Source organism: Gymnoscopelus braueri (assembly GCF_963280865.1).
Source record: "Gymnoscopelus braueri genome assembly, chromosome: 14".
NCBI lineage: Eukaryota > Metazoa > Chordata > Actinopteri > Myctophiformes > Myctophidae > Gymnoscopelus > Gymnoscopelus braueri.
Window position 1 is genome coordinate 2232771 of NC_137619.1, and position 26443 is coordinate 2259213.

At 40.5% G+C, this 26443-nt stretch overlaps 1 protein-coding gene across 2 annotated transcripts in view; it reads left to right on the forward strand.

The window, feature by feature from the left end:
* The first annotated feature begins 292 nt into the window (after positions 1–292).
* Positions 293–26443, forward strand: part of LOC308100897 (uncharacterized protein) — a 160975-nt gene continuing 134824 nt past the window's right edge. The window contains exons 1-8 of one of the 2 annotated variants that reach the window (XM_080450073.1): positions 320–367; positions 454–614; positions 3079–3183; positions 4121–4162; positions 4354–4416; positions 4758–4799; positions 19592–19906; positions 20282–20353. In XM_080450073.1, the coding sequence (XP_080306199.1) occupies positions 494–614; positions 3079–3183; positions 4121–4162; positions 4354–4416; positions 4758–4799; positions 19592–19906; positions 20282–20353 (760 nt within the window). In that variant the 5' untranslated portion in view covers positions 320–367; positions 454–493. Of the gene's footprint in view, positions 615–3078; positions 3184–4120; positions 4163–4353; positions 4417–4757; positions 4800–19591; positions 19907–20281; positions 20354–26443 lie in introns of both variants that reach the window. The other variant, XM_080450072.1, reaches the window with a different exon arrangement.

The following is a 26443-nucleotide window of genomic DNA, read 5'->3' on the forward strand; positions in this document are numbered from 1 at the left end:
GAACGGTTCAAATTCGCCACACACGTTGCAGATGACCCGAGAGTGCCGTGCCCTAATACTAATAATTAAGGGACGCTCTAAAAACAACAACCAAACACGTTTCTAAGCGTGAGGGAGGAACGCACCAGAAAAAGAGGAACAGAAGAAAATACATAAAAGAGAGATGACACCTCACTCTTCTCCAGTTTGTGTAAAGAAGTGGACCGTATCACTTTAGAATCCAAGTCTTAAGGTAAAGAAGTGAGCCGTATTACTTTAGAATCTAAGTCTTAAGGTAAAGAAGTGGACCGTATCACTTTAGAATCTAAGTCTTAAGGTAAAGAAGTGAGCCGTATTACTTTAGAATCTAAGTCATTAAGGTAAAGAAGTGGACCGTATCACTTTAGAATCTAAGTCTTAAGGTAAAATAGTGAGCCGCATCACTTTAGAATCTAAGTCATTAAGGTAAAGAAGTGAGCCGTATCACTTTAGAATCTAAGTCATAAAGGTAGAAATGTCTGTGGCTTTCCACTCTGAAAACATTGAGATGGAAGAGACAAGTGATGTGATCTATGAGAATTTCCAGAACAACCCTCCATCTCAGGAGCAACAGCCACACAAGATACTGCAGTCTGGTAAGATATGTTATTAAAACCATATAGATACTGCAGTCTGGTAAGATATGTTATTAAAACCATATAGATACTGCAGTCTGGTAAGATATGTTATTAAAACCATATAGATACTGCAGTCTGGTAAGATATGTTATTAAAACCATGTAGATACTGCAGTCTGGTAAGATATGTTATTAAAACCATATAGATACTGCAGTCTGGTAAGATATGTTATTAAAACCATATAGATACTGCAGTCTGGTAAGATATGTTATTGAAACCGTATAGCATTAAATGTGACGATACGATAATACTTTATTGTCAGTTTGCACTGAAATTTGTCTTGCGACCCAACAGCCATGTATGCAACATATAACAGTACACACATTTGACATGACACAAGAAAACAACAAAATACATACATAAAGACATGCAAAGACAAGAGCAATGTCCACCACTCAGCCTACCCCTGGCTTATAACTCCTGATTAAGCCTCAATGTCGTCTGATGGCCAAAGGACCTCTTCAGTTTGACTTAATTGTATGTAGGAACACCGTATCTCCTTCCTGAAGGCAGCAACTTATATTCTCCATACAAAGCATGGCTTGTGTTTGAAGTGATATTCCTTGCCAACCTTATCATACTGTTATTATACGTAGATGTATAGAGCCTCTGAAGTGGTTGTCCAACAATCTTTGAACAAATGTTCACTTGCTGCAGCAGTTGTGATTTTAAAGCTACAGACAGACATCCGTACCAGGTGGTACTACAGTACTGCAGAACACTCATAATAACAGAAGTGAAAAACAAAAGAAGAATCTGTCTACTAGCACCAAAAGATCTCAGACGGCGAAGGAAATAGACTCTTTGTTTTGTCTTCTTACCCACTGATTCAATCTGGTCTTTCCATGACAAAAGGTGGTCTATTACTACTCCTAGGTATGTATACGAACATACCTGGTTGATCTGTTCACTATGAATAGTAATGGGGGATCTGTGTATCTCTAGTGGAGCACCAAAAACAATCTCTTCTGTCTTTTTTGTGTTAATGATAAGAGCGTTGTTATCACTCCACTCCACCACCTTATTTACTCTGTGTTGGTGCAGTCCAGGATCACTGGAACTATCCAAAAGAGAAATCAAGACTGTATCATCAGAGTACTTTAGAATGTATTGGTCTGGTTTGTCAGTGCGACATTCAGACAGACTGACGATGAGATTGATTGATTGATTGAAACTTTATTTACCAAATGGCATGAACAAGTGAATACAGGTTAATTAGGGTGGCCATTCGTCCGGTTTTAGACCCAGCTGTCCTCCGTCCGGCGCACCCTCTGGCCGGACGCATAATTGTCCGGCTTTTGAGAGAGTGATTACAGTGTCATTGGTTATTGGTTTATATTTACATGTATTGTTAAATCTCCCGTTTCATTGGTATAGATTAGAATATCAGCTGGCAGCCAGCGCATTGGCTAGTATTCATTTAGCAAACACTGGAGCAAGGAAAAGGAGTTCATAAAGAAAAGTAGAATTGACTAGTATTGTTCACTTTGCACCATGTGTAATGGACATGATAGACCATCTAGATACTGCAGTCTGGTGAGATATGTTATTAAAACCATCCATACATAGCATTAAATGTGAAATTATATGATTGATTTAAACTTTTTATTCACCAAATGACATGAACAAGTGAATACATGTGCATACAAGATAGAACATAGTATAGACACAAGAAAGCTCGTTTCCATTGTGGTTCGTTTGAGGGAAAAAATGGCGGGGGCATGCAGTATCTGACAAACACATTGTTTTCTAAAAGGAGCAGGAAAGCTGCACTCCTGGACTGTGTCTGCAACCGGCTGCAATTAGGCTTTGAAATCAGGATTGAAGAAGAGAGAGGGGGGGGGGGGGGGTCTTTTTTCATTTGTATTATTATTATTATTATTTAGTATTACTATTATGTATTTATTTTCCAACAATTAATCATGTTGTGATGTGTGCTTAATTTTTGTATATGTCTGTTTACTTTTTTACTTCGCTTTGTCTGTATGGACACTAACCAGTTATGGGGGAGGGGGGATGTGGGGGAAAAACCCAAAAATTATATGATGAAATGATGCTCTTTGTCTAATGTGCTGAAAAATGCTAAATAAATAAAAGTAAAAAATAAAAAGGAAAGGAAAGCTGCACTTGTTGGTACAGAATAGAGCAGGGGTCTTCAACGTTTTTCAGGCCAAGGACCCCTTAGCTGAGAGAGTGATAAAGCAGGACCCCCATTATCTTATTGTAAAAAACAATGTTTGTTTACTTTCAGAGAAAGCCTTCCATGCAACTTGACGCACGCACGCACGCACGCACGCACGCACGCACGCACGCACGCACGCACACACGCACGCACGCACGCACGCACGCACGCACGCACGCACTCACACTCACACTCACACACACACAGAGCTTACTGCTACACTTTGTTTGGTGTCCACAGTCACTTCAGTGTCTCCAGAGAGGAAGTGCAGCTCCAGGCTTCCTGTGGTCGTTGTGGGTCTGCTAGGTCTCCTCCTATTGGCTGGAATCACGGTTGGAGTTCACTGTAAGTATTCACCAATCACATGCAGTGTGTGTGTGTGTGTGTGTGTGTGTGTGTGTGTGTGTGTGTGTGTGTGTGTGTTTGTGTGTAGGGGGGGGGGGTAGACGGGGGTAGACCCACCCTCGCTCCACTGCTACCCAATAGCATTCAATTTCCTGTTTAATTTGGGACCGTAAATCCAAGATGGTGGATTTGAATTCCCTGAAATTCACGTCCCCTTAGTTCAGATTTGTATAGTCTAACCTCATGTACTGTATGCTATCTACAGTAGGTAGTCTAGATATCTTGACACATATTAATTTTCTGTGTCTGAAAACAACATTTTTTGACCCAGGTGATACTAACTTCTGTACCAATGTTCCTTACCGAAACAAAAGTAAAGTGGAACTGAGCCTGTGAGCCAATTAGATCTAAGCAGAAAATAGGACTAGACCAAAGTGGGAGGGGCCGCTGCACTGGTATTTCCCCCTCACATTGTTGAAGTAGATTGATCCATTCCATTCACAGGCAGGCAGGCAGCGGTGTGCTGTCTGATTTATGCTGTCATACGACGGTGTCACGCTGTGAACATGGCAGACATACAAGCCCACAATACGTTGCGGATAAGACACTTTGAGGGCTTGTACACCTCTTGAAACAAACAACACTGATTGGAGTCAGACCTGTATGTTTTTACAACATAAATCCATGTATTTATTACAAGTAGACGACTGGACTATTATGTACTATTATGTTAGTTGAGAGAAAACCAATTAAAAATGTAAAAGCTAGATTTTGGTAACTCAGAACATATTGTTTTAAATGGGCGTGGCTACCGATTCAGGGGCCGAAGCCAGGCTAAGGTTTCGGAGTTCAACTTGTACAACTAAAGGCTGAGATGTTTTTTTCTCCTTTACGTTTTACAGTTTAACATAACTTTTTATGTGATATTTCTCTGCAGTGTTTGTGAAGGTGAGCGCCAGTCAGACCAAGATGGAGGAAGGTAATTTAAACATTATATTATATTCGAAATAGATGGGTTTTTTTTAAATGCAGTTTATATTTTATCCGCCTAATTGACCAGGGAAAGCTTAAAGATTTTGTCAAATAAATTAACCACTCAAATCTAAGTTATGTTTAAATGTAAACTGAGTATTTATGATTGATTTAATGCTAATGCTGGGATGATTTCAGCCCTCCTTGATCAGCTGTCCACCCTAGAAATGAGGCTCAACGCCACTGAGAGACACAATGCAGGTATTATAACTTCATGTTTAAAGAACTAAATGTTCTAACTTTATCCTTCAATGAACTGCTTCTCCTTTGAAGTGAGGAAAATTATAATTGCTGAGGTATTACTTCCCATTGTAGATTATGCTGATATTGTCTAACAGAACACCACAGATACTCATCTCAAGCCTCTTAATGTATTATTTAATTCCCCATGTAGATTTGTACTGAGGTGTCCATACAGAACACATCATTGTTCTTTGTATAGTTGGCTGCAGCCTTAAGGCAAGAAAGCAACTTCACTGACATATATTCCTTTTAAAATGTGTTCTGTCCTTCTTGTCTTCTGAACTGCCTTCTTGTCCAAGACCTTCAGAACAACATGGAGGCCTTGAAGACAGACATCAAAGGTAATTAGAACAGAAGGATGTTCAGTGGATGCAGGTATAGAGGACAGAGTGGACAAGTGTAATATTTTACTTTAGTGTTAATTTATGTTAATTACTTCATTTGAGTTTGGAGAATAATTTTGATGTTGATCAATGTAATCCACATGGGAAAGCTTACCTACTCAAATGAAACTGCAGGAGTAATTGATTTAATTTTAATTGATTGATTGAAATCCTTATTAACAGAAGTTGAAAGGATGACACAATAAGCACTAAGGGCTTGTTTCCATTATGGTCCTGGGTATTCAATTCATCAAGACATTTAAAGACATACAATAATATACTATGTACAAGTCATATTAAAATAAACATGGGGGGACCTTCTTGTGGTTAAACTACGAATATGTACAAAAGTATGTAAAGAGTAAAACAGTTGAGGATGGGGCGGGTCAGACTTAGGAGACTTTCCTAGGTCCAGTTATCAGTGGTAGACAGGTGCTCTTTGAATGTTGAAGGAGGGTAAGGAGTTACACTTTTTGATGATTGCTGGAAGGGCATTTTGGTGACATAGCAGTAGAACGAGTGTGTCCCCATGTTTGTGCCAAAAAAAAGAGAGAAAACCAACTCTGGAATCACTTTCCTGTCTAGCATCAGGGTCTGGAGCTCTACAGTGTTGTTAGCTAAGCTGTCACCCGCAGTGCGTCTAAGTAGGTGATGCACCTCTTTCCTCTCCTGGTTTTGTCCTGGGTTGACTCCCATAGTGTCAGTTCTGGGTGTCTGACGCAGTGCCCTGCCAGCCTCATCCTTCTCTCTCTCACCTTGTCTGTGACCCGTGGTAGGTTCCCATAGAGGACCATGTTTCTGATGTGGTCCGTCCATGTGACACCTAGGGCCATTCGAAGCATTCTTGTGTAGACGCCATTGAGGGCCACGAACAACATAATGATACGTTCTGATGGCTGACTCTGGGTTTCTTTCCAAATAAATTAACTGAATAATGTATCAACTTCTGTAAAAGCAACTTTACATCCAAGGGAAGAGGAATAGAAGCCATGTATCCCCACTGATCTGTAAAGGGTTAAACCAAATGAAATAAAGTAGCACAACTGTTATTAAATAGAAAGCAATGATTATTTGCTGTTATGCTGTTTTATTTTGAACATATTAACATTAAAACTGGACGTACTAAAACGGTCACAGTTTAAAGTTAATCTGCTGAGGAGACACTAATTGTAACTCTTTCCTAATGTTCACAACGTGGCGCTATGTGACGTGTTGTGAGCTTTTAGATCTGATATTTTTTGGCAAAGAGATTTGATGTAGAGGGAAATAATAGTGGACTAGTATAGAGCCCTGGGGGATGTATTGAACATTTCCCAATGTCCGTACATAACTAAGTTAGCCGTATGTAACTACTGTAAGTTACTTGAGCACAACCAAGCAGTGGTGGAAAGTAACTAAGTACATTTACTTAAGTACAATGTTGAGGTATTTGTACTTTACTTGAGTATTTCCAATGTCCAATACTTTTACTTCTACTCCACTACATTTATTTGAAAACTTTACTTACTAGTTACTTTGTAGATTTTGATTATTATTACAAAACATACATTAACACATTGACCGCCGGGCCCGTAGTTCTACGGGCCGATAAATCCAACCGTTAAGCGCCGATCCCGTAGCCTACGGGCTAATGGTCTTTTTAGTGGTCCACGTTAGTTTACCCCCTCAGGCACATCGTCACAAAATATCATCAATCTAGACCACATAGAAGTTGAAAAATCTCGTGATCCAATCACATGATCACATAAAACCTGTTATAAAAAGCACTAAAGCTGCATAATGTCAGGGGGTCCGCCAATCTGTTTGTTTCAAACCAAAAGTGTGATCGAGCGAGCAGCCTCTCTCTCTCTGCCTGGCTGCATCACAGCCCTCACTGACTGTGAGTGTGATCAGTGGGAGTGAGTGCAGGCGGGGCGAGCGTGCGCGCGCTTGGGGCGAGCGTGCGCGCGCGTGGTCGTACGTGCACACTCGCGGGGGAGGGGATGAACTTCTCCTGACCTCCTGCCTAAACCTAATGTTTACACAGATATGTCGGTGAGATCTGAGGCAATACATCGTGCGCGTATGTGCACAGGTGCGCGGGCGACGACTTGTTCCACACACACACCACAGGCAGGACAGACTGTAAGCATTCCACGCGCACTTTACCCCAACAGCTTTGATGTGATCGTCGCCACCATTGTTGTTTATAAAACAAACAGGGTCCTGCGCAGGTGTGCTCGCGCACACACACACGCACACACACGCACACACACACACACACACACACACACACACACACACACACAGAGAGAAACGCGAGCGTGATCGGTCACATGACCAAAACAAATGCTTCAAAAGCGAGACGCGCGGCCCCGTTGCTTTTCCAAACCAGATTATATTCAGAGCCGATCGATACGGAGAGACAGACAGAGAGATAGAGACAGACAGATAGATAGATAGATAGTTCGTTAGTAGTAGTAGTAGTAGTAGTAGTAGTAGTAGTAGTAGTAGTAGTAGTAGTAGTAGTAGTAGTAGTAGTAGTAGTAGTAGTAGTAGTAGTAGTAGTAGTAGTAGTAGTAGAGTTGCGAGATTGAGACGGAGTGAGTGAACGGGTGAGTTTGATTGTGTGAATTTGTGTGAAACGGTGAGTGAACGAGTGTGATCTGAGTGAATTGTTAGTTTGTGTGAGTGATTATTGTAGTGATTATTGTAGTGTGTAGTGTGTGAGTCAGATATTTACATAGTGTGAGTGATATATATGTTACAGGGTGAATGGAGAACCAGGTAGATTGAAGAAGGCGCGTTCGTTTTTACCACCCACCCAGCAATTCTGTAGAAGCAACACTAGAGGGAGCCACAAGCCAGGCTTGTGCACAAACATATATGGCTGCGACCACACACACACACACACACACACACACACACACACACACAAGCGCACACACACGCGCACGCGCTCATGCTTTTTTTTGGTTTATTGAAAGCAGGACTGTTAAGATACTTTTATTGTGTTCTGGCTTTTGTTTTACTTTCTCCCTGACACACACACACACACACACACACACACACACACACACACACAGTGATCCATGAAAAGAACTATTCTGTCCCTATCGGTTTACAACTCAAACGGCGCTGAGTCGACTAGTAGAGCATCGGCCGGTCAGCGCGGGCACTCGCGCCTGGAGGCGCGAGGGCGCGCTTCCTCGGCCTCAAGCTCCACTAAGTCGGCGCGCCTCCGTCGTGGACAAGCGTGTGCCTGTGCACGCGTGTTCAGCGTTCCCCTAGCGTAGCTTCCTGGTTGCTATGTGGGGGGGAACAACAAAAGACAGGTCCGCGTCGGCACATCAAAGCCCCGCCTCTCTGCGTTCTCCTTCTCCTCCTCCTCGGAGGAGAAGGAGGACGGTTTATTTCGCGAGGAGGAGCTCCTCCTCGCGAAATAAACCGTCCTCCTTCTCCTCCTCAGGACGGTTTATTTCGCGAGGAGGAGCTCCTCCTCGCGAGCCTCACGTAATAAACCCCCGCCTCGCAGCGCCGCGTCCTCCTTCTCCTCCTCCTCCTCGCGAGCCTCGCTAATAAACCCTATCTCGAAAAGCCCCGCCTCGCCCCGAAGCCCCGTGCCTAAAAACGAGCGCTCTGGCTTCAATCTACCTGGTTCTCCATTCACCCTGTGACATATATATAAATCCCAGTGAGTTTTATATATATATATATATATTTATAGATAGAGAGGGTGTGGAGGTAAATAATTGGTGGAAGTAATAGGAGTATAGTAGGAGAGTTGATCGGCGATATAGGGAGAGTATAGGAGAAAAATAGGTGGTAATAGAGAGGAGAAAGTTTATATTTATTTATAGTGTAGCTACGGTGAGAGGATAGCTATGTTAGGGAAGCGCACACGCAAGCGCAAAAACACCTCAGGATCTGGGCAACAGTCCACCATGGACCGGTTCTTGGTGGCTCCTGGTGGAGCACCTCCACAGAAGGAAGCTCGTCTGGTTCCACCTGTGGACCTCCAGCCAGGTCCGAGTGTCGGACCTGACGACACCAAGGACCGCAAGGTTCCGCCTGTGGACCTCCAGCCAGGTGTGATTGTCGGACCTGACGACACCAAGGACCGCAAGGTTCCGCCTGTGGACCTCCAGCCAGGTCTGATTGTCGGACCTGACGACACCCAGGACCGCGAGGTTCCGCCCGTCCGTCGGAGTGCACGGATCGCCACCGTCACCGTGCCTGTTGTTCGAGTCGCCACCGTCACCGTGCCTGTTGTGCCTGTTGTTGGGGTTCATGGTCCCGAGTGGGACATCAGTGACACAGAGAGTGAGATCGGGTTCGCGTCGGATTCTGAGGATTCCGATTCTGAGAATACCGACAGTGACTCCAGTGGTGCCTCTGGGGGCTCCGTTTGGCTACCGACGGGTGAGAGCCGTCTGGACCGTGGGGGCCATTGTTCTTTTTCCAGTGGTAAGCATACATTTTTTATAGTTTTATCTGTTACTACTTGATTTGATCGATTTGTATTCGTTACTAGTTGATTTGATCGTGTTTTTCATAGACCTGGTTGCTTATTAGTCTTCCACAATCTGGCAACGCAAAACGAAAGGCCCTTTTAGGCTCTGTACCTGTGGTTCTCAACATGTGGTTCGCGACCACAACGGAGCGAGCCTCGTACAACGCCTCGCAACGCGATCTATATATGCATCTATCTATCAGATGATGACAATGTTTAGGCTCTTATTGATTTATTGTGTAAAAAGAACACCTAAAAATAGCAGATCTACAAGCTTGTGAGCTTGTAGATCGGCTATTTTCAGATAGGTTTGAAGTGCTCATGCCTATACTCGGCTTGTCGCTTCTTTTGGGCTCGTTTTAATAGACCTGTTTGCTTATTACACTCCCACAATCTGGCAACTTAAAAAAACGACAGGCCCTTTTAGGCTCTGTACCTGTGGTTCTCAACATGTGGTTCGCGACCACAACGGAGCAAGCCTCGTACAACGCCTCGCAACGCGATCTATATATGCATCTATCTATCAGATGATGACAATGTTTAGCCTCTATTGATTTATTGTGTAAAAAGAACACCTAAAAATAGCAGATATACAAGCTTGTGAGCTTGTAGATCTGCTCATTTTATTATGCTTTGTGAAAATGCCAGGTGCACTGCTCCCTCCCTCCCTCTGCACATGATGGCTGTCATAATATAAAATACATCAGAGTGTCCGTTCAGGTCAGGCCACAATAACAACAACAAAAATCCTGTTGGATCAAAGTTTTTTGTTGATGTTGTTGTTCTGACCTGAACTGAAGCCTTTGATGTCTTTTATTGTGACATCCATGACCTGATTATGACCTGATCATCATGCAAGTTGATGATCAGGTCACGATCAGGTCATGTCCACAAAGCATTTGAAACATTGCCTTTGTAATTCCACTATGACAGTAATGTAGTTACTATTTGATCTCATATGTGCCTATTGTAAGTAGCTCTGTCTGGATAAGAGTGTTTGCTAAATGCGTAATATTCACCCAAAGTATTTGAAATTGTATTCTAGATTCTGACACTGGTGAGGCTTTGGAGCCAATGGATGGAGGTGGACATGGTGGAGGTGAGTGAGATGTCACAATCATATCACAGGAATAAAAAAAATGCTAAAACCAGGGCAATGGTAAATGTATATTTATTTACATCTCATATTTATTTATTCAGTGTGTATATATGTGGCATGTGGTCTATATGATGATGATAAATGATTTGCTAAAGATGCACATAATATTTATAAAAGTATATTTTATGTTATTCTAGGGTTACAGGCTGAGGTGGCTGTGGAGGAGTTGGAGGGAGCGGTTGGAGCTGATGGCGGTGGTTGTAGAGGTAAGAATTATTATCACTGGAACAAAAAATGCTAAATCCCCACAGGGCAATGTAAATGTATTCTCTCATATGTATTTATTCTATATATATATGCATTCATGTGATCTATATGATGATGATAAATGATTTGCTAAAGATGCACATAATATTTATAAAAGTATATTTTATGTTATTCTAGGGTTACAGGCTGAGGTGGCTGTGGAGGAGTTGGAGGGAGCGGTTGGAGCTGATGGCGGTGGTTGTAGAGGTAAGAATTATTATCACTGGAACAAAAAATGCTAAATCCCCACAGGGCAATGTATTCTCTCATATGTATTTATTCTGTATATATATGCATTCATGTGATCTATATGATGATGATAAATGCTTTGCTAAATGCCTGAATTGATGTGTTATTGCAGGGCCAGCTGGGGATGAGATCGAGGGCGACATGAGTGTAGGAGAATCTGCTGGTCCTAGTCGAGGTGTGTGTGTGTGTGTGTGTGTGTGTGTGTGTGTGTGTGTGTGTGTGTGTGTGTGTGTGTGTGTGTGTGTGTGTGTGTGTGTGTGTGTGTGTGTGTGTGTGTGTGTGTGTGTGTGTGTGTGTGTGTGTGTGTCAAAACAAATGTATTTTATGGTAATTATCTATTTCTATAATTCACAGGTGGTGGCAGGCCTCGAAAGGGCAAGGGTCCTCCCGGGTGGTGGCAGGCCTCGAAAGGGCAAGGGTCCTCCCCCTGTGTGGCATGCCACAGGCTGGTGTCCTCGGGACATCCCCTTCTCAGCCGGGACTCCGGGTCCACAGAATGAGGCTGCTGATCTGCAGTCTGATGACCCTGTGGACTTCTTTGAGCTGCTGGTGTCGGATGAGATCCTGCTGGAGATCTGCGTCCAGACGAACCTGTATCACAAACAGCAGCCGCCCAGTGAACTGCAGTATGCCAGAGCAAAGTCCTGGAAAGATCATGATCTCACTGTAGAGGAGCTCAAGATCTTTCTAGGGCTCTTTCTTCTCACTGGAGTCAACCCAAAGCCGGAACTCGAGATGTACTGGTCCACTGACGAGTACCTGTCGGCACCCGTCTTCGGCAAGATCATGTCGCGGAACAGGTTCCAGCTCATCTTGAGTGCCCTGCACTTCATCGACAACACCATGCCCCGCCTTGACCCTAAAGACAACCTCTGGAGAATCCGCCCAGTGCTGCAGTCCTTGCTGGCCAACTTCCAGAAAATCTGCCGAGCGAGGACATCAGTATTGATGAGGGCATGCTGTTGTGGCGTGGACGCCTGGCCTTCAAAGTCTATGCCCCACAAAAGCCAATCAGGTATGGAATCAAGTCATACATATTGTGCGAGTCTGCAACCGGCTACGTCCACAACATGCAGCCGTACTGTGGCGTGAAGACCTCCCTACCTGACACAATAACCAACCTACTAGGTGATTTAGCAGGTTTAGGATATAGGCTATACATGGACAACCTGTATAATTCAGTGAAGACGTCCCTTATGCTCCTGAAGAAGGCGACCTACGTCTGCGGGACTCTCCGTAAGAAACAAGGGCAGCCACCAGCCATCGCCGAGGTGACCAATGCGAAGCTGCCACTTGGGTCGTCCATGTCACTCCATCACGAGGGCGTGATGGTAGTGGCATGGCGACCCAAGAAAACAAAGATTGTCACCATGATCTCCATCTTGCACCCTGACGAGATGCGGCCCGTGGCCTCGAATGAGAAACGGAAGAGGAAGAGGGTGACCGAAATGAGGCCAGTGTGTGTTGCTGAATACAACAAATTCATGAACGGGGTCGACAAGATGGACCAAAACCTCAGCTATTATATGTGCACCAGGAAAACCAAGAAGTGGACGAAGAAGTTCTTTTTTTACCTGCTCCAGATATCGATGTTCAACGCCTTCACAATCTACAAGGCCAGAAACCCAGGCGGCATTCAAGACTTCTTCTCCTTCATCGTGAAAGTAGTGAAGTCCTGGACCTCCCTCGGCCGCCGTGGGGGAGTGGCCCCTCCTCAGGAGGGTAGGAATGAGGCCCCGCCTCCTGAGGAAGGGGCCGAGGAAGAGGGTGAAGACCTTCCTCAGGAGGGTAGGAATGAGGCCCCGCCTCCTGAGGAAGGGGCAGAGGAAGAGGGTGACGCCGATCCTCAGGAGGGTAGGAGTGAGGCCCCGCCTCCTGGGGATCGCCCCGGCAAACCAAATGTCCCACATGCTCCCCACCCAAGGCCACCATTGATTGACCCTCCGTCCAGGCTGTTAGGCAGAAGTAAAGATCACCTACTCATCAGATTCCCAAGTACTACTAAGAAGTACACACAAAGGGTTTGCAGGGTCTGTGCCCGATCCAAAGATCCAAAGATAAAGAAGAAGCGAGGGGAGGAAAAGAACCACCGGAGCGAGACAAGGTATGAGTGCAAGTCCTGTCTTGTGCCCTTGCACGAAGGAGAATGTACATGGCGTTACCACAACGTAGATAAGTATTAGTTTACGGGTCCATTTGGTTTCAGGGTAGGAAAAGGGTAGACGCACGCTGAAGAACTTTATTTTTGTTTATTTGCACTAATTGCACCAATGTATTGATTTGAATGATTATTATTTATTTTGATTTTATGTAGTTACATTTAGTTTGAAATGACTTGCACTTTGTGCTTTACAGTGAAACGGCTGCTACTTTGTTCAACCTACCTCTACACACTGCCGTATGCACAACACTGTTTAGACTTTTTATTTATTTATTTTGCACTAATTGCACCAATTTTTTTATTGAACTTTTTTGTTGTTGAACTCCCTAGAGATTCACAAATTGTCATAAATGGCATAAAGAAAAAAGGCAAACTATAGATCTGCTATTTGTTGCTATGAATGTAGTATGTTTGGAAAAGGAAGCTCTCGATGACCTATGTGTTGCACTTTGAACTTGGAATTATTATTATTTTATGTAGTTACATTTAGTTTGAAATGACTTGCACTTTGTTCTTTACAGTGGAACGGCTGCTTCTTTGTTCAACCTACCTCTACACACTGCCTAGTATGCACAACACTGTTGTCTAGACTTTTTATTTATATATTTTGCACTAATTGCACCAATGTTTTGATGTTGAACAAATTGTCATAAATGGCATAAAGGAAAAAAGGCAAGCTTGTAGATCTGCTATTTGTTGCTATGAATGTACTGTAGCTTGAGATTTTGACTGTTGCAAAAAGTTTGGAAAAGGAAGCTCTCAATGACCTATGTGTTGCACTTTGAATTTGGAATTATTATTCTTTATTTGAAAAAAAAAAGTGAAAAATGTTGTTTGAATTGAGCTGATTTTTTTTTTTTTTTTTGATTTTTTTTTTTATAAACAAGTATTGTTTACATGACTGATGTCAATGAAGGCGCAAAATAAATGTCAAACACTTTTGAAATCAAGTTATGCCAGTGTGTCATTTACTAAAACGCTCATATCTCAGCTTCTGAAGAAAAAGGCCTCTTTTTGGTGAAAACCAAGCTGTATTCAAACTCCTCTAGCTAAAAAACGGAGCATGGTATCAACTTTTTTTTCAGATGAAAGAAGAGATTCTAAGCTTTCTTTTGAGATATTCTATGTTTTCATAGTCCTAATACAAAATCTTCTGTGGGCCCTCAAAAATAAGTCAGAATGGTCAAAAACCTTGGCAGTGGGAAAGCCTGTTCTAGAAAACCCCTTGGCAGTCAATGTGTTAATGTGTCCTAATGCGACGCATTGTGAGCTTGTAGATCGGCTATTTTCAAAAGATTTCTATACAGTTGACGGCCTTGAAATGGGACATTCTGCACAATAAGTACTTTTACTTTTGGTACTTTAAGTATTTTCCTCTGAGATGTAGTGGAGTAGAAGTAAAAGTACTGGAAATTGGAAATACTCTAGTAAAGTAAAAAATACCTCAAATCTACTAAGTACAGTACTTGAGTAAATGTAATTAGTTAATTTACACCACTGTTTATCTTTAAATCTAATTATTTAGCTGGAAAAGTTCTGGCACTGTAGTGAAAACGTGGCTTAAGACATGGTAAACATGTCTTAATATCCATATACACTTCCATCCAATAAAAACAAGACAGCATACCAGGGAAACTAAATAAATATAGTCACATTCTCATTCTGGACATCAGAACATCAACAAAGACAGTTTCAGAATGAGGGGTTGTTGTGGAGGGTTGTTCACACGAGCGTGTTACTGTTCTGTCTGTCTGAGTCTGTGGCTTGGTCAATGTTTAACCAGGTACTCTGCAGGTATTGATTGATTGATTGATTGATTGTTTGTTTGTTTGTTTGTTTGTTTGTTTGTTTGTTTGTTTGTTTGTTTGTTTGTTTGTTTGATTGATTGATTGATATCTTTATTGATCAGGAAATAAAACATGTATATAACATACATCTGACTCACCATAATCAAAAGGATAAGCGTACAGCTTGTTTCCATTGTGGTCCTCAGTATGAGGTGTGTATGATGTCATGTATTGTGGTGCTGCTGAGTGGATGATATGTATAGAGTTGATGATGTGCTCATGTGTCCCTGGACACAAAATGAAGAAGTCTCTGAGTGAATGTGTGGGTGTACCTACCACTCAGTGTGTGTGTGTGTGTGTGTGTGTGTGTGTGTGTGTGTGTGTGTGTGTGTGTGTGTGTGTGTGTGTGTGTGTGAGAGAGAATGTGTGTGTGTGTGTGTGTGTACCTCACTCTCCGATTCTGTGGCTGAGACCCTCATTCATGCATTTGTAACCTCCCGTCTGGACTACTGCAATGGAGTCCTGTTTGGGCTCCCAAACAAATACCTGGATAGGCTCCAGTATGTCCAAAATTCAGCTGCCAGAGTTCTCACCCGCACCAAGCCTTGGCAGCACATCACCCCTACCCGTAAACAACTGCACTGGCTTCCTGTTCAATTCCGCATCCTTTACAAACTCCTTCTTACCTACAAATGTCAAAACGCCCTCGCTCCACAGTACCTCTCAAGCCTACTCCATAAACCGACTCTGTCATGGACCCTGCGGTCCACAGACTTGGACCTCCTCTCTGTCACCAACGCAAACAAGCGAACCTTCGGGGACAGAGCCTTCAGTGTGGCAGCCCCCACCCTGTGGAATTCGCTCCCAATAGGGATTCGCCATGCTCCAACACTGGACTTTTTTAAAGCTGCCTTGAAAAGACACCTATTCTACTGGTTACCTGTTAGATTCAGAATAGATTTTAAGATTTTACTGATAACTTTTAAAGCCCGGCAGGGACTGGCCCCCAGATACATCAAAGACTTGCTGGCCCCCTATGAACATGGGCGCCGCCTTAGATCCACGGGTAAGGCTCTCCTTACAGTCCCTACGTCTAATTTCGTCACCCGGGGCGATCGGGCTTTCGCATTCCGGGCGCCCACGCTTTGGAATGCCCTGCCCATAGAGCTGAGGCTAGCAAGATCTGTGTCTTCTTTTAAATCACTTCTAAAACCTACCTTTATGTTAAGGCCTTTTCTTAGCTGTTTTGCCTTGTGCTTTCGGGTTTCATATTATCAGTTTTTAATTGCTCTTTCTTCTTTGTTAATTGTTGTAATCATGTGACCTATTGATTCTATGTGTTGCTTTTATGTATGTTGTTTTAACCTGTGTGGTTATTACAGATGCTGCTCTTTTATATGTAAAGCACTTTGTAATCTTGTTTGGAAAAGCGCTATATAAATAAATTCATTATCATTATCATTCTCTCAGGCTTATGGCATATAGTTGTTTGTTGTTGTGTTTGTTAGTTAGTTTGCCTGTTAGTTGTTCATTATTTTTGATGTAAAGCGTCCTTGGGTTTATGAAAGGCTATATATTAATTCAAGCTATTAGTATTATTATTATTACCTGCCACTCAAATTGTGTGTGTGTGTGTGTGTGTGTGTGTGTGTGTGTGTGTGTGTGTGTGTGTGTGTGTGTGTGTGTGTGTGTGTGTGTGTGTGTGTGTGTGTGTGTGTGTGTGTGTGTGTGTGTGTGAGAGAGAATGTGTGTGTGTGTGTGTGTACCTCACTCTCCGATTCTGTGGCTGAGACCCTCATTCATGCATTTGTAACCTCCCGTCTGGACTACTGCAATGGAGTCCTGTTTGGGCTCCCAAACAAATACCTGGATAGGCTCCAGTATGTCCAAAATTCAGCTGCCAGAGTTCTCACCCGCACCAAGCCTTGGCAGCACATCACCCCTACCCGTAAACAACTGCACTGGCTTCCTGTTCAATTCCGCATCCTTTACAAACTCCTTCTTACCTACAAATGTCAAAACGCCCTCGCTCCACAGTACCTCTCAAGCCTACTCCATAAACCGACTCTGTCATGGACCCTGCGGTCCACAGACTTGGACCTCCTCTCTGTCACCAACGCAAACAAGCGAACCTTCGGGGACAGAGCCTTCAGTGTGGCAGCCCCCACCCTGTGGAATTCGCTCCCAATAGGGATTCGCCATGCTCCAACACTGGACTTTTTTAAAGCTGCCTTGAAAAGACACCTATTCTACTGGTTACCTGTTAGATTCAGAATAGATTTTAAGATTTTACTGATAACTTTTAAAGCCTGGCAGGGACTGGCCCCCAGATACATCAAAGACTTGCTGGCCCCCTATGAACATGGGCGCCGCCTTAGATCCACGGGTAAGGCTCTCCTTACAGTCCCTACGTCTAATTTCGTCACCCGGGGCGATCGGGCTTTCGCATTCCGGGCGCCCACGCTTTGGAATGCCCTGCCCATAGAGCTGAGGCTAGCAAGATCTGTGTCTTCTTTTAAATCACTTCTAAAACCTACCTTTATGTTAAGGCCTTTTCTTAGCTGTTTTGCCTTGTGCTTTCGGGTTTCATATTATCAGTTTTTAATTGCTCTTTCTTCTTTGTTAATTGTTGTAATCATGTGACCTATTGATTCTATGTGTTGCTTTTATGTATGTTGTTTTAACCTGTGTGGTTATTACAGATGCTGCTCTTTTATATGTAAAGCACTTTGTAATCTTGTTTGGAAAAGCGCTATATAAATAAATTCATTATCATTATCATTCTCTCAGGCTTATGGCATATAGTTGTTTGTTGTTGTGTTTGTTAGTTAGTTTGCCTGTTAGTTGTTCATTATTTTTGATGTAAAGCGTCCTTGGGTTTATGAAAGGCTATATATTAATTCAAGCTATTAGTATTATTATTATTACCTGCCACTCAAATTGTGTGTGTGTGTGTGTGTGTGTGTGTGTGTGTGTGTGTGTGTGTGTGTGTGTGTGTGTGTGTGTGTGTGTGTGTGTGTGTGTGTGTGTGTGTGTGTGTGTGTGTGTGTGTGTGTGTGTGTGTGGGGGTAGGTTAAGACAGGGGCCATTTTCGAATTGCAGCCTCCTGAAGGTGTATCTTTAGGGCAGTTTTGAAAGTGAGTAGGGTTTTTTACTCCTTTTGGTAGGGCATTCCACATTTTTGATGAATAGCATGAGAACGAGTTCATTCCCTTTGTTGAGCCAAATCTGGGTTGAACATGATTTGTGGAGCTGCCTCTGGTGTTATGATCGTGGACTTCATTAACACTTTGGAAGTATTTTGACAAATACAGGGGGATCCCAATGTTGTAGTGTATCTTGAAGACCAGGCCCATAGCAAGTTGTTGTACTCTGTCCTCAACCCTAAGCCATCTAATCCTAGCAAAATGAGCAGGGGTTAGATGGGTTTTGTGATTGAGGCCAAGAAGTAGCCTTACTAGTTTGTTTTGGGATGTTTGGAGCATTGTTTTTAAGGCCTTGGAGGTGTTGTGATACCATGAAGTGCATGCATAATCATAATAACCTTGTATGAGGGCCCCTGCAAGAATCTTCAAAGTATTCTTACTGACTAGACGTCCAATCCTATACAAAAAGCGTATTCTTTGGTTAACCTTTTTGATCACTCTTTTGGCGTTTTTGTTACCGGAGAGGTTTGCCTCCAAGATGGAACCCAGGTAGATAATTTCCTCCTTTCTTGTGATAACGTCATCGCCCACTTTGATCGTGAAACTCTCAGCCTTGCTAAGGTTAGAACTGGACCCAAAGAGGATGGATTCAGTTTTACCCAGTTGTAATGATAGTTTGTTGTCAGAGAGCCAGATGCAGATCTTGTTGAGTTCAGAGCTGAGAGTTTTCTCAACCTGCAGCCTGTCCCTGTCCGAGACCAGCAGAGCCGAGTCATCTGCGAACAGGAACAGTTTGCAGTTGCAAGCTGAAGACATATCATTCACATATATCAGGAACAGTAAAGGTCCTAGTATACTTCCTTGCGGAACACCACAAGTCACTGGGAGGGGAGGGGACTGGGTGCCGTTTACTTCCACCACTTGCTCCCTCCCTTCCAGGTAGGATCTCATCCAGCTCACCGACGTATCATCAAAACCTATTGCTTTGAGCTTATTGATCATAGATCTGGATACTTTGGCCACATTGTGTTTTCCAGCTCATATATGATAATAACAGTGTTATAATCTATTTATAGAAAATATTTAGGCGAAAATGTAAAACCTTCTATTCCAGTACTTGTATTACTCAATTTCCGTTGCACATAGAGTTGATTAGTTTTGCTGGGTAAACCTTCAAAATGAGACCATGCCCATGCATTTATTCCAAATGGTTCAAGAACAACAATCAATTTACTTTGGGTGTGCTGTGTATAGACATTTTTTGTAAATTATACAGAATTGTTAACAGGTTAAAGCCCAGCCAACAGGAACACAGAGGGGGCAGGGCATCAGCAAATTACAGCCCGTCCCTATTGGCCGTCTAAAGTGTTTAATATTCGGGTGGAGTTGGCCATCACCAAACATGAGATGGAATGTATGGCAAAATAAAATGCTGGTTAGGGGGAAAAAATGCAGGCTGAAGAATATGCAAAGGTACAGGTTGAATCTTTCTCTGTGATATGTTTTCCAGAAATGGCTGCCGAATTGACTGCCAGCCAGAAGCAGGTCGAAGTCCTCCAGACCAGACTCAGTACCAGTGAATACCAGATCCAGAGCATCCAGACCAGACTCAATACCAGTGAATACCAGATCCAGAGCATCCAGACCAGACTCAGTACCAATGAAGGCCAGGTCCAGATCATCCAGACCAAACTCAGTACCAGTGAAGGCCAGGTCCAGATCATCCAGACCAGACTCAGTACCAGTGAAGGCCAGGTCCAGATCATCCAGACCAGACTCAGTACCAGTGAACAGCAGGTGGTGAACTTGAAGAAAGAAAATGGAGGTAATTAGACCAGAATGATGTTCAGCCAATCCATATATGAGAGGACAGTGTTGAAAAATGTCTTAATGTACTTTATAATTAATTCAGTTGAGCTCAGAGATCTGATCTTGTTTTCATCATGTTATTTATTGTGTGTTTGATCCATATAATCCACTCGAAGGAGCATTTTGATTGAATATTCATGTTGTATTGATTGAATATTCATGTTGTATTGATTGAATATTCATGTTGTATTGATTGAATATTCATGGTGTATTGATTTAATATTAATGTTGTATTGATTTAATATTCATGGTGTATTGATTTAATATTAATGTTGTATTGATTTAATATTCATGGTGTATTGATTTAATATTCATGTTGTATTGATTTCAGCTCATGATGCTCAGCTGTCCACAGTAGAAAGGAGGCTGTCTGTCGCTGAGGACAAAGTGCAGAAACTGTCCAGTAAGTATGTTTATCAAATATAAAAGTTGAATAATTATGTCCCACCTGTTTATGTAATACCTGTTGTAGCCGTCTGTCAGCCTGTCTGTGTCCCTTTCATACCCATATATGGAGATCCCTGATGTCATCAGTATAGACCAATTATTTGTTTACTAACATTGAGACTGGACGCACAGGTGATTGTTTCACGCAATCAATTCCCAACCTGTTGTTTTGGGGTGCGCTGGTTTCAGCACACCCCAACCCCCTCTTGTGTGTTGGCTAGTGAGGCGCGTCCTAGCGAGACCTGACAGAATGGGTTTCATTGAGCGCATACTGGTTGCACGCATACTGATTCTTATCAGTGTGATGTCGTCTGTTAAGGGGTCTATATGCCCATACTGTATACGGGCATGCCCATATATGGTGATAGCGGTTGGATCGATGGTTCTGGACAACCGGTTCTCCATATGCCAATTAATGAATAAATAAATGAATGAATGAATGTTTATTTCGAACATAAAAAATTAAAAACAAAAACAACAACAAAAGTCCACAGATAGTGGACCTATATATGGACATAGTCCTATATATCAGTGGTTCTCAAAGTGGGGTCTGGGGACCCCCAGGGGTCCTTGAGGGGGTTCCAGGGGGTCTCCATCAAAAGTAGTTAATATAACATCACAATAATTTTAACCACTTTATCCATTTATACGTTCACATCGTGCCGCGCTGTGAGCTTGTACATCTGTGATTTGTGAACATTTTAGAGTAAAATCGAAAATGCTTTTAACATAAATCTTCTCTTCTGGGGTCCCTGGCACAAAAACTTTTCAGATGGGGGTCCACGGCCAAATACACATCAATTTGGGGGTCCTTGACACAATGAAGTTTGAGAACCACTGCTATATATGGTCATATGAACCACTGCTATATATGGTTATATGAACCACTGCTATATATGGTCATATGAACCACTGCTATATATGGTCATATAAACCACTGCTATATATGGTCATATGAACCACTGCTATATATGGTCATATGAACCACTGCTATATATGGTCATATGAACCACTGCTATATATGGTCATATGGACGGTTCTTGTATTTATATATCGTCTCTGTCAGGTGGAAACCTTTTGAGTCCAAAACCATTCCTTTATTATTATTTAAAAAAAACATTTAAAATAGTGAAAATATCAGATCTACAAATAGTTTGTAGATCTGATATTTTCACTGTTTTTGTGCAACACTCTTGTATGATGAAATAAGAGATTAATTTAAAAAAAACAGAAAAAGTGTAAATATGGAGATGCAAGGTTTTTGCCTGACAACAACGATATGCTGTAATAATAATATGAACAATTTGATATTTAATAGTATGATGATTTTTTTATGAAGATATAAATAAAAAAAAGTCACTGTCAAGTGAAAACCTTGTATGTCCAAAACCATTCCTTTTTTATTACTATTTAAAAAAATCACACCCAGTGTGAAGTGGGCGGTGTGGTCATCACAGTGGTCATCATAGTGACGGAAGCTCACTTCCAAAAAAAATGTATTTTTTGGAAGTGCATAATCCTATTTATAGGTTATTAATGTCATCATGTGTCTCGCTAGCCAATCACAGTGCTGAATAGAGTCAGCCAATAGAGTCAGCCAATCACAGTACAGGACAGTGGGCCAAGTGGGCCAATCACAGTGCAGGAAACTAATACTAATGAGGTGTCCCATCCCCACTTATAGGGGCGACTACACCACCCAAAAACATTTAAAATAGTGAAAATAGCAGATCTACAAAGAGCTTGTAGATCTGCTATTTTCACTATTCTGACATTCTTGTATGATGAAGTAAGGCATTCATTTACAAAAAAGTTATAAAGTCTAAATATGGAGATGCAAGGTTTTCTGCCCGACAACAACGATATGTCGCTGTATGTCCAAAATCATTCCTTTTTTATTATAATTTTAAAAACATTTCAAGATAGTGAAAATAGCAGATCTACAAGCTCATTGTGACTTGTTGTGAGCTTGTAGATCTGCTATTTTCACCATCTTTGCAACACTCTTGTATGATGAAGTAGGGCGTTCATTTACGGAAAAAATATGGAGATATGAGGTTTCTGCCCGACAACAACTTTATAATGATATACATAATTAGATAATTAATAGTATAAAATATGCTTTTATAACAATATAAACTAGAAAGTACTGTTCCTGAAGAAACAGTGTGGGATCGCTAAGAATGTTGATGGTATTGAGTATTTATAGTGTTAGTACTGTTAAAGATTTGAAAGGTTCTAAAGGTTTGAAAGGTTCTAAAGGTTTGAAAGGTTTGAAAGGTTCTAAAGGTTTAAGAGGTTCTAAAGTTTTGAAAGGTTCTAAAGGTTTGAAAGGTCTGAAAGGTTTGAAAGGTTCTAAAGGTTTGAAAGGTTTGAAAGATTTGAAAGGTTCTAAAGGTTTGACAGGTTCTAAAGGTTCGAAAGGTTCGAAAGGTTCAAAAGGTTCGAAAGGTTCGAAAGGTTTGAAAGGTTTGAAAGGTTCTAAAGGTTTGAAGGATTGAAAGGATTGAAAGGTTCAAAAGGTTTGAATGGTTTGAAAGGTTCGAAAGGTGTTAAAGTATTTGTATTGTTATTTTGGGTTAAATTGGGTATGTTTACTCAATTTAAGTACTCTTAAGTATTGTTACTCAATGTATTTACTTTAAATTATTTTTAGTCACTTTATTTACTTTAAAGTATTTTTTACTAAGTTTTACAACTTAAGTATTTTTACTCTTTTTATCAACTTTTAAGTATTTTTACAATTTTTTTCAACTTTTAAGTATTTTTACTCATTTTGAGTAAGTTTAAGTATTTTTACTCAATATAAGTACTCTTAAGTATTTTTACTCAAGGTATTTACTTTAAAGTATTTTTAGTCACTTTATTTACTTTAAAGTATTTTTTACTAATTTTTACAACTTTTAAGTATTTTTACTCTTTTTATCAACTTTTAAGTATTTTTACTATTTTTTTCAACTTTTAAGTATTTTTACTCATTTTGAGTATTTTTAAGTATTTTTACTCAATATAAGTACTCTTTAGTATTTTTACTCAAGGTATTTACTTTAAAGTATTTTTAGTCACTTTATTTACTTTAAAGTAGCTTTTACTAATTTTGTACTCTTTTTACTCTTTTTATCAACTTTTAAGTATTTTTACTATTTAAAAAGTGAAATATCTCTAAAAGTACAAATTATTAAAATGGTAGCCAATATGTCCTAAGTAGGCTGAACGTTATAGAGTTGGAACAGAGTTTCTAGCTAAAAGTATGAATTTCTCCATTGAAATGAATGGGAGTTTTTTAGAAGTAAAAAGTGAAATATCTCTAAAAGTACAAATGATTTCAAAAATTCAAATGGTAGCCGATATGTCCTAAGTAGGCCGAACGTTGTAGAGTTGGAATGGAGTTTGTAGCTAAAAGTATGAAGGACTAGTTAGCCGCCAAAAAACGGGCGGAATATATAATAATAACTAGAAGGTACTGTTCCTGAAGAAACAGTGTGGGATCGCTAAGAATGTTGCTGGTATTGAGTATTGATAGTGTTAGTAGTGTTATAGGTTTGAAAGGTTTGAAAGGTTTGAACGGTTTGAAGGGTTTGAAAGGTTCGAAAGGTTTGAAAGGTTTGAAAGGTTCTAAAGGTTCTAAAGGTTCTAAAGGTTTGAATGGTTTGAAAGGTTCTAAAGGTTTGAAAGGTTCTAAAGGTTCTAAAAGTTCTAAAGGTTTGAAAGTTTCTAAAGGTTTGAATGGTTTGAAAGGTTTGAAAGGTTCTAAAGGTTTGAAAGGTGCTAAAGGTTCTAAAGGTTCTAAAGGTTCTAAAGGTTCTAAAGGTTCTAAAGGTTTGAAAGGTTTGAAAGGTTTGAAAGGTTTGAAAGGTTTGAAAGGTTCTAAAGGTTCTAAAGGTTTGAAGGATTGAAAGGTTTGAAAGGTTTGAAAGGTGTTAAAGTATTTGTATTGTTATTTTGAGTACTTTTAAGTATTTTTACTCAATATAAGTACTCTTAAGTATTTTTACTCAATGTATTTACTTTAAATTATTTTTAGTCACTTTATTTACTTTAAAGTATTTTTTACTAATTTTTACAACTTTTAAGTATTTTTACTCTTTTTATCAACTTTTAAGTATTTTTACTATTTTTTTCAACTTTTAAGTATTTTTACTCATTTTGAGTACTTTTAAGTATTTTTACTCAATATAAGTACTCTTAAGTATTTTTACTCAAGGTATTTACTTTAAAGTATTTTTAGTCACTTTATTTACTTTAAAGTAGCTTTTACTAATTTTTACAACTTTTAAGTATTTTTACTCTTTTTATCAACTTTTAAGTATTTTTACTCTTTTTATCAACTTTTAAGTATTTTTACTAGCTAAAAGTATGAATTTCTCCATTGAAATGAATGGGAGTTTTTTAGAAGTAAAAAGTGAAATATCTCTAAAAGTACAAATGATTTCAAAAATTCAAATGGTAGCCGATATGTCCTGAGTAGGCCGAACGTTGAAGAGTTGGAACGGAGTTTGTAGCTAAAAGTATGAAGGACTAGTTAGCCGTCAAAAAACGGGCGGAATATAGTATATAAATAGTGGCAATAACATTAGTGTGATCGCTTTAGCGATCCCACAATAAAGAGTGGCAATAACATTAGTGTGATCGCTTTAGCGATCCCACAATTACATTTATTATTAAGGAGGTTACTTTATGGTCATTACAGTCGTAGGCTACTATACATATGGTGATGAGATGGGTAACAAATGTTTCATATTTATTTTCTTATTCTTCATAAGAAATTCAACAATTCAAGTTTAGAATTGAGAAAACAATACTCAGCAGAGATGGGAAAAGTACTACTCACTTTCATTACTTAAAGTAGAAGTAGCCTCAGATACATTACTTATGTAAAAAGCGACTTTAGTAAAAGTATTCATTCAACTAATTACTCAAGTAAAAGTACAAAAGTACAGGCTCTGAAATGTACTTGAAAAGTTAAAGTAAAAAGACCTCTTGAAGTCTACCGCAGTGGTTCTCAACCTTTGTACCACCTCAGAAAATAATATTATGGCTCACCATTATGACTGACTGATGTTAAAATACAGAGTAGACCTACTACCCCATCCTATTCAGCTATTTGCACAGTACAAATGTATTTAGAATATGTCATTTAGATTTTCATATTGTACATTATGGTAGCACTAAGACAGACAGACAGACAGACAGACAGACAGACAGACAGACAGACAGAGATGACATTAACAACCGTGAGCTACATTATTCAAACACAGCACGTGAGATACAGTCTAATTAAGCTAAGCCTACTTCAAACAAACACACACACGCACACATCTTCATTGTAAGATTAACTCACCATGCTGTGGAGGTTCAAAGAGTTTAATGCACGGCACTTCCAAAGTTTGTACAATGTTTAAGTCACAGGAGCTGGTTTTCATATCGTAAATATGAACGTTGGCCCAAATCTTGCGTTTAATCCACATGGTTCTTGTTTATTTGTGTTGCTCTCACAGACCGTGATAGCAGAGCCATACTGGTTAACAGAAACAAACTTACACTAAAAGCGGAGGATTTCAAAATAAGAGCCGCTTGTAAAGATTAGTAGACAGTAGTTTTATTCTTTTGTCTACTTACAGGAAGTAGAAGTGACACATCAGTACCAGCGACGGTATGCAAGAGGTTTGCATCTGTTCTGCCGCGCAACATTAAAACTAAAGAAACATATGTTTCTAAATATATATAATTCACACAGCAGGGCCCGAATGTATACATTTTTATAAATAATAATAAGAAGAATATATATAATATTATAATAAAATAATATACATTTAAAAAAAATTACAACAATATATATATTTTTAAAATACATAATTCACACAGGGCCCCTGCAGGCTGCAGGCCGTGGAACACAAGTTCCACTAAGTTCCGCAGTTAATGCGGCCCTGACTGTACTTAAGTACACTTTTGAGGATGTTTTTTACTTTACAGGAGTATTTCCCATTTTCAATACTTTTACTTCTACTCCATTACATCTGAGAGGTAAATATTGTTCTTTAGTTAC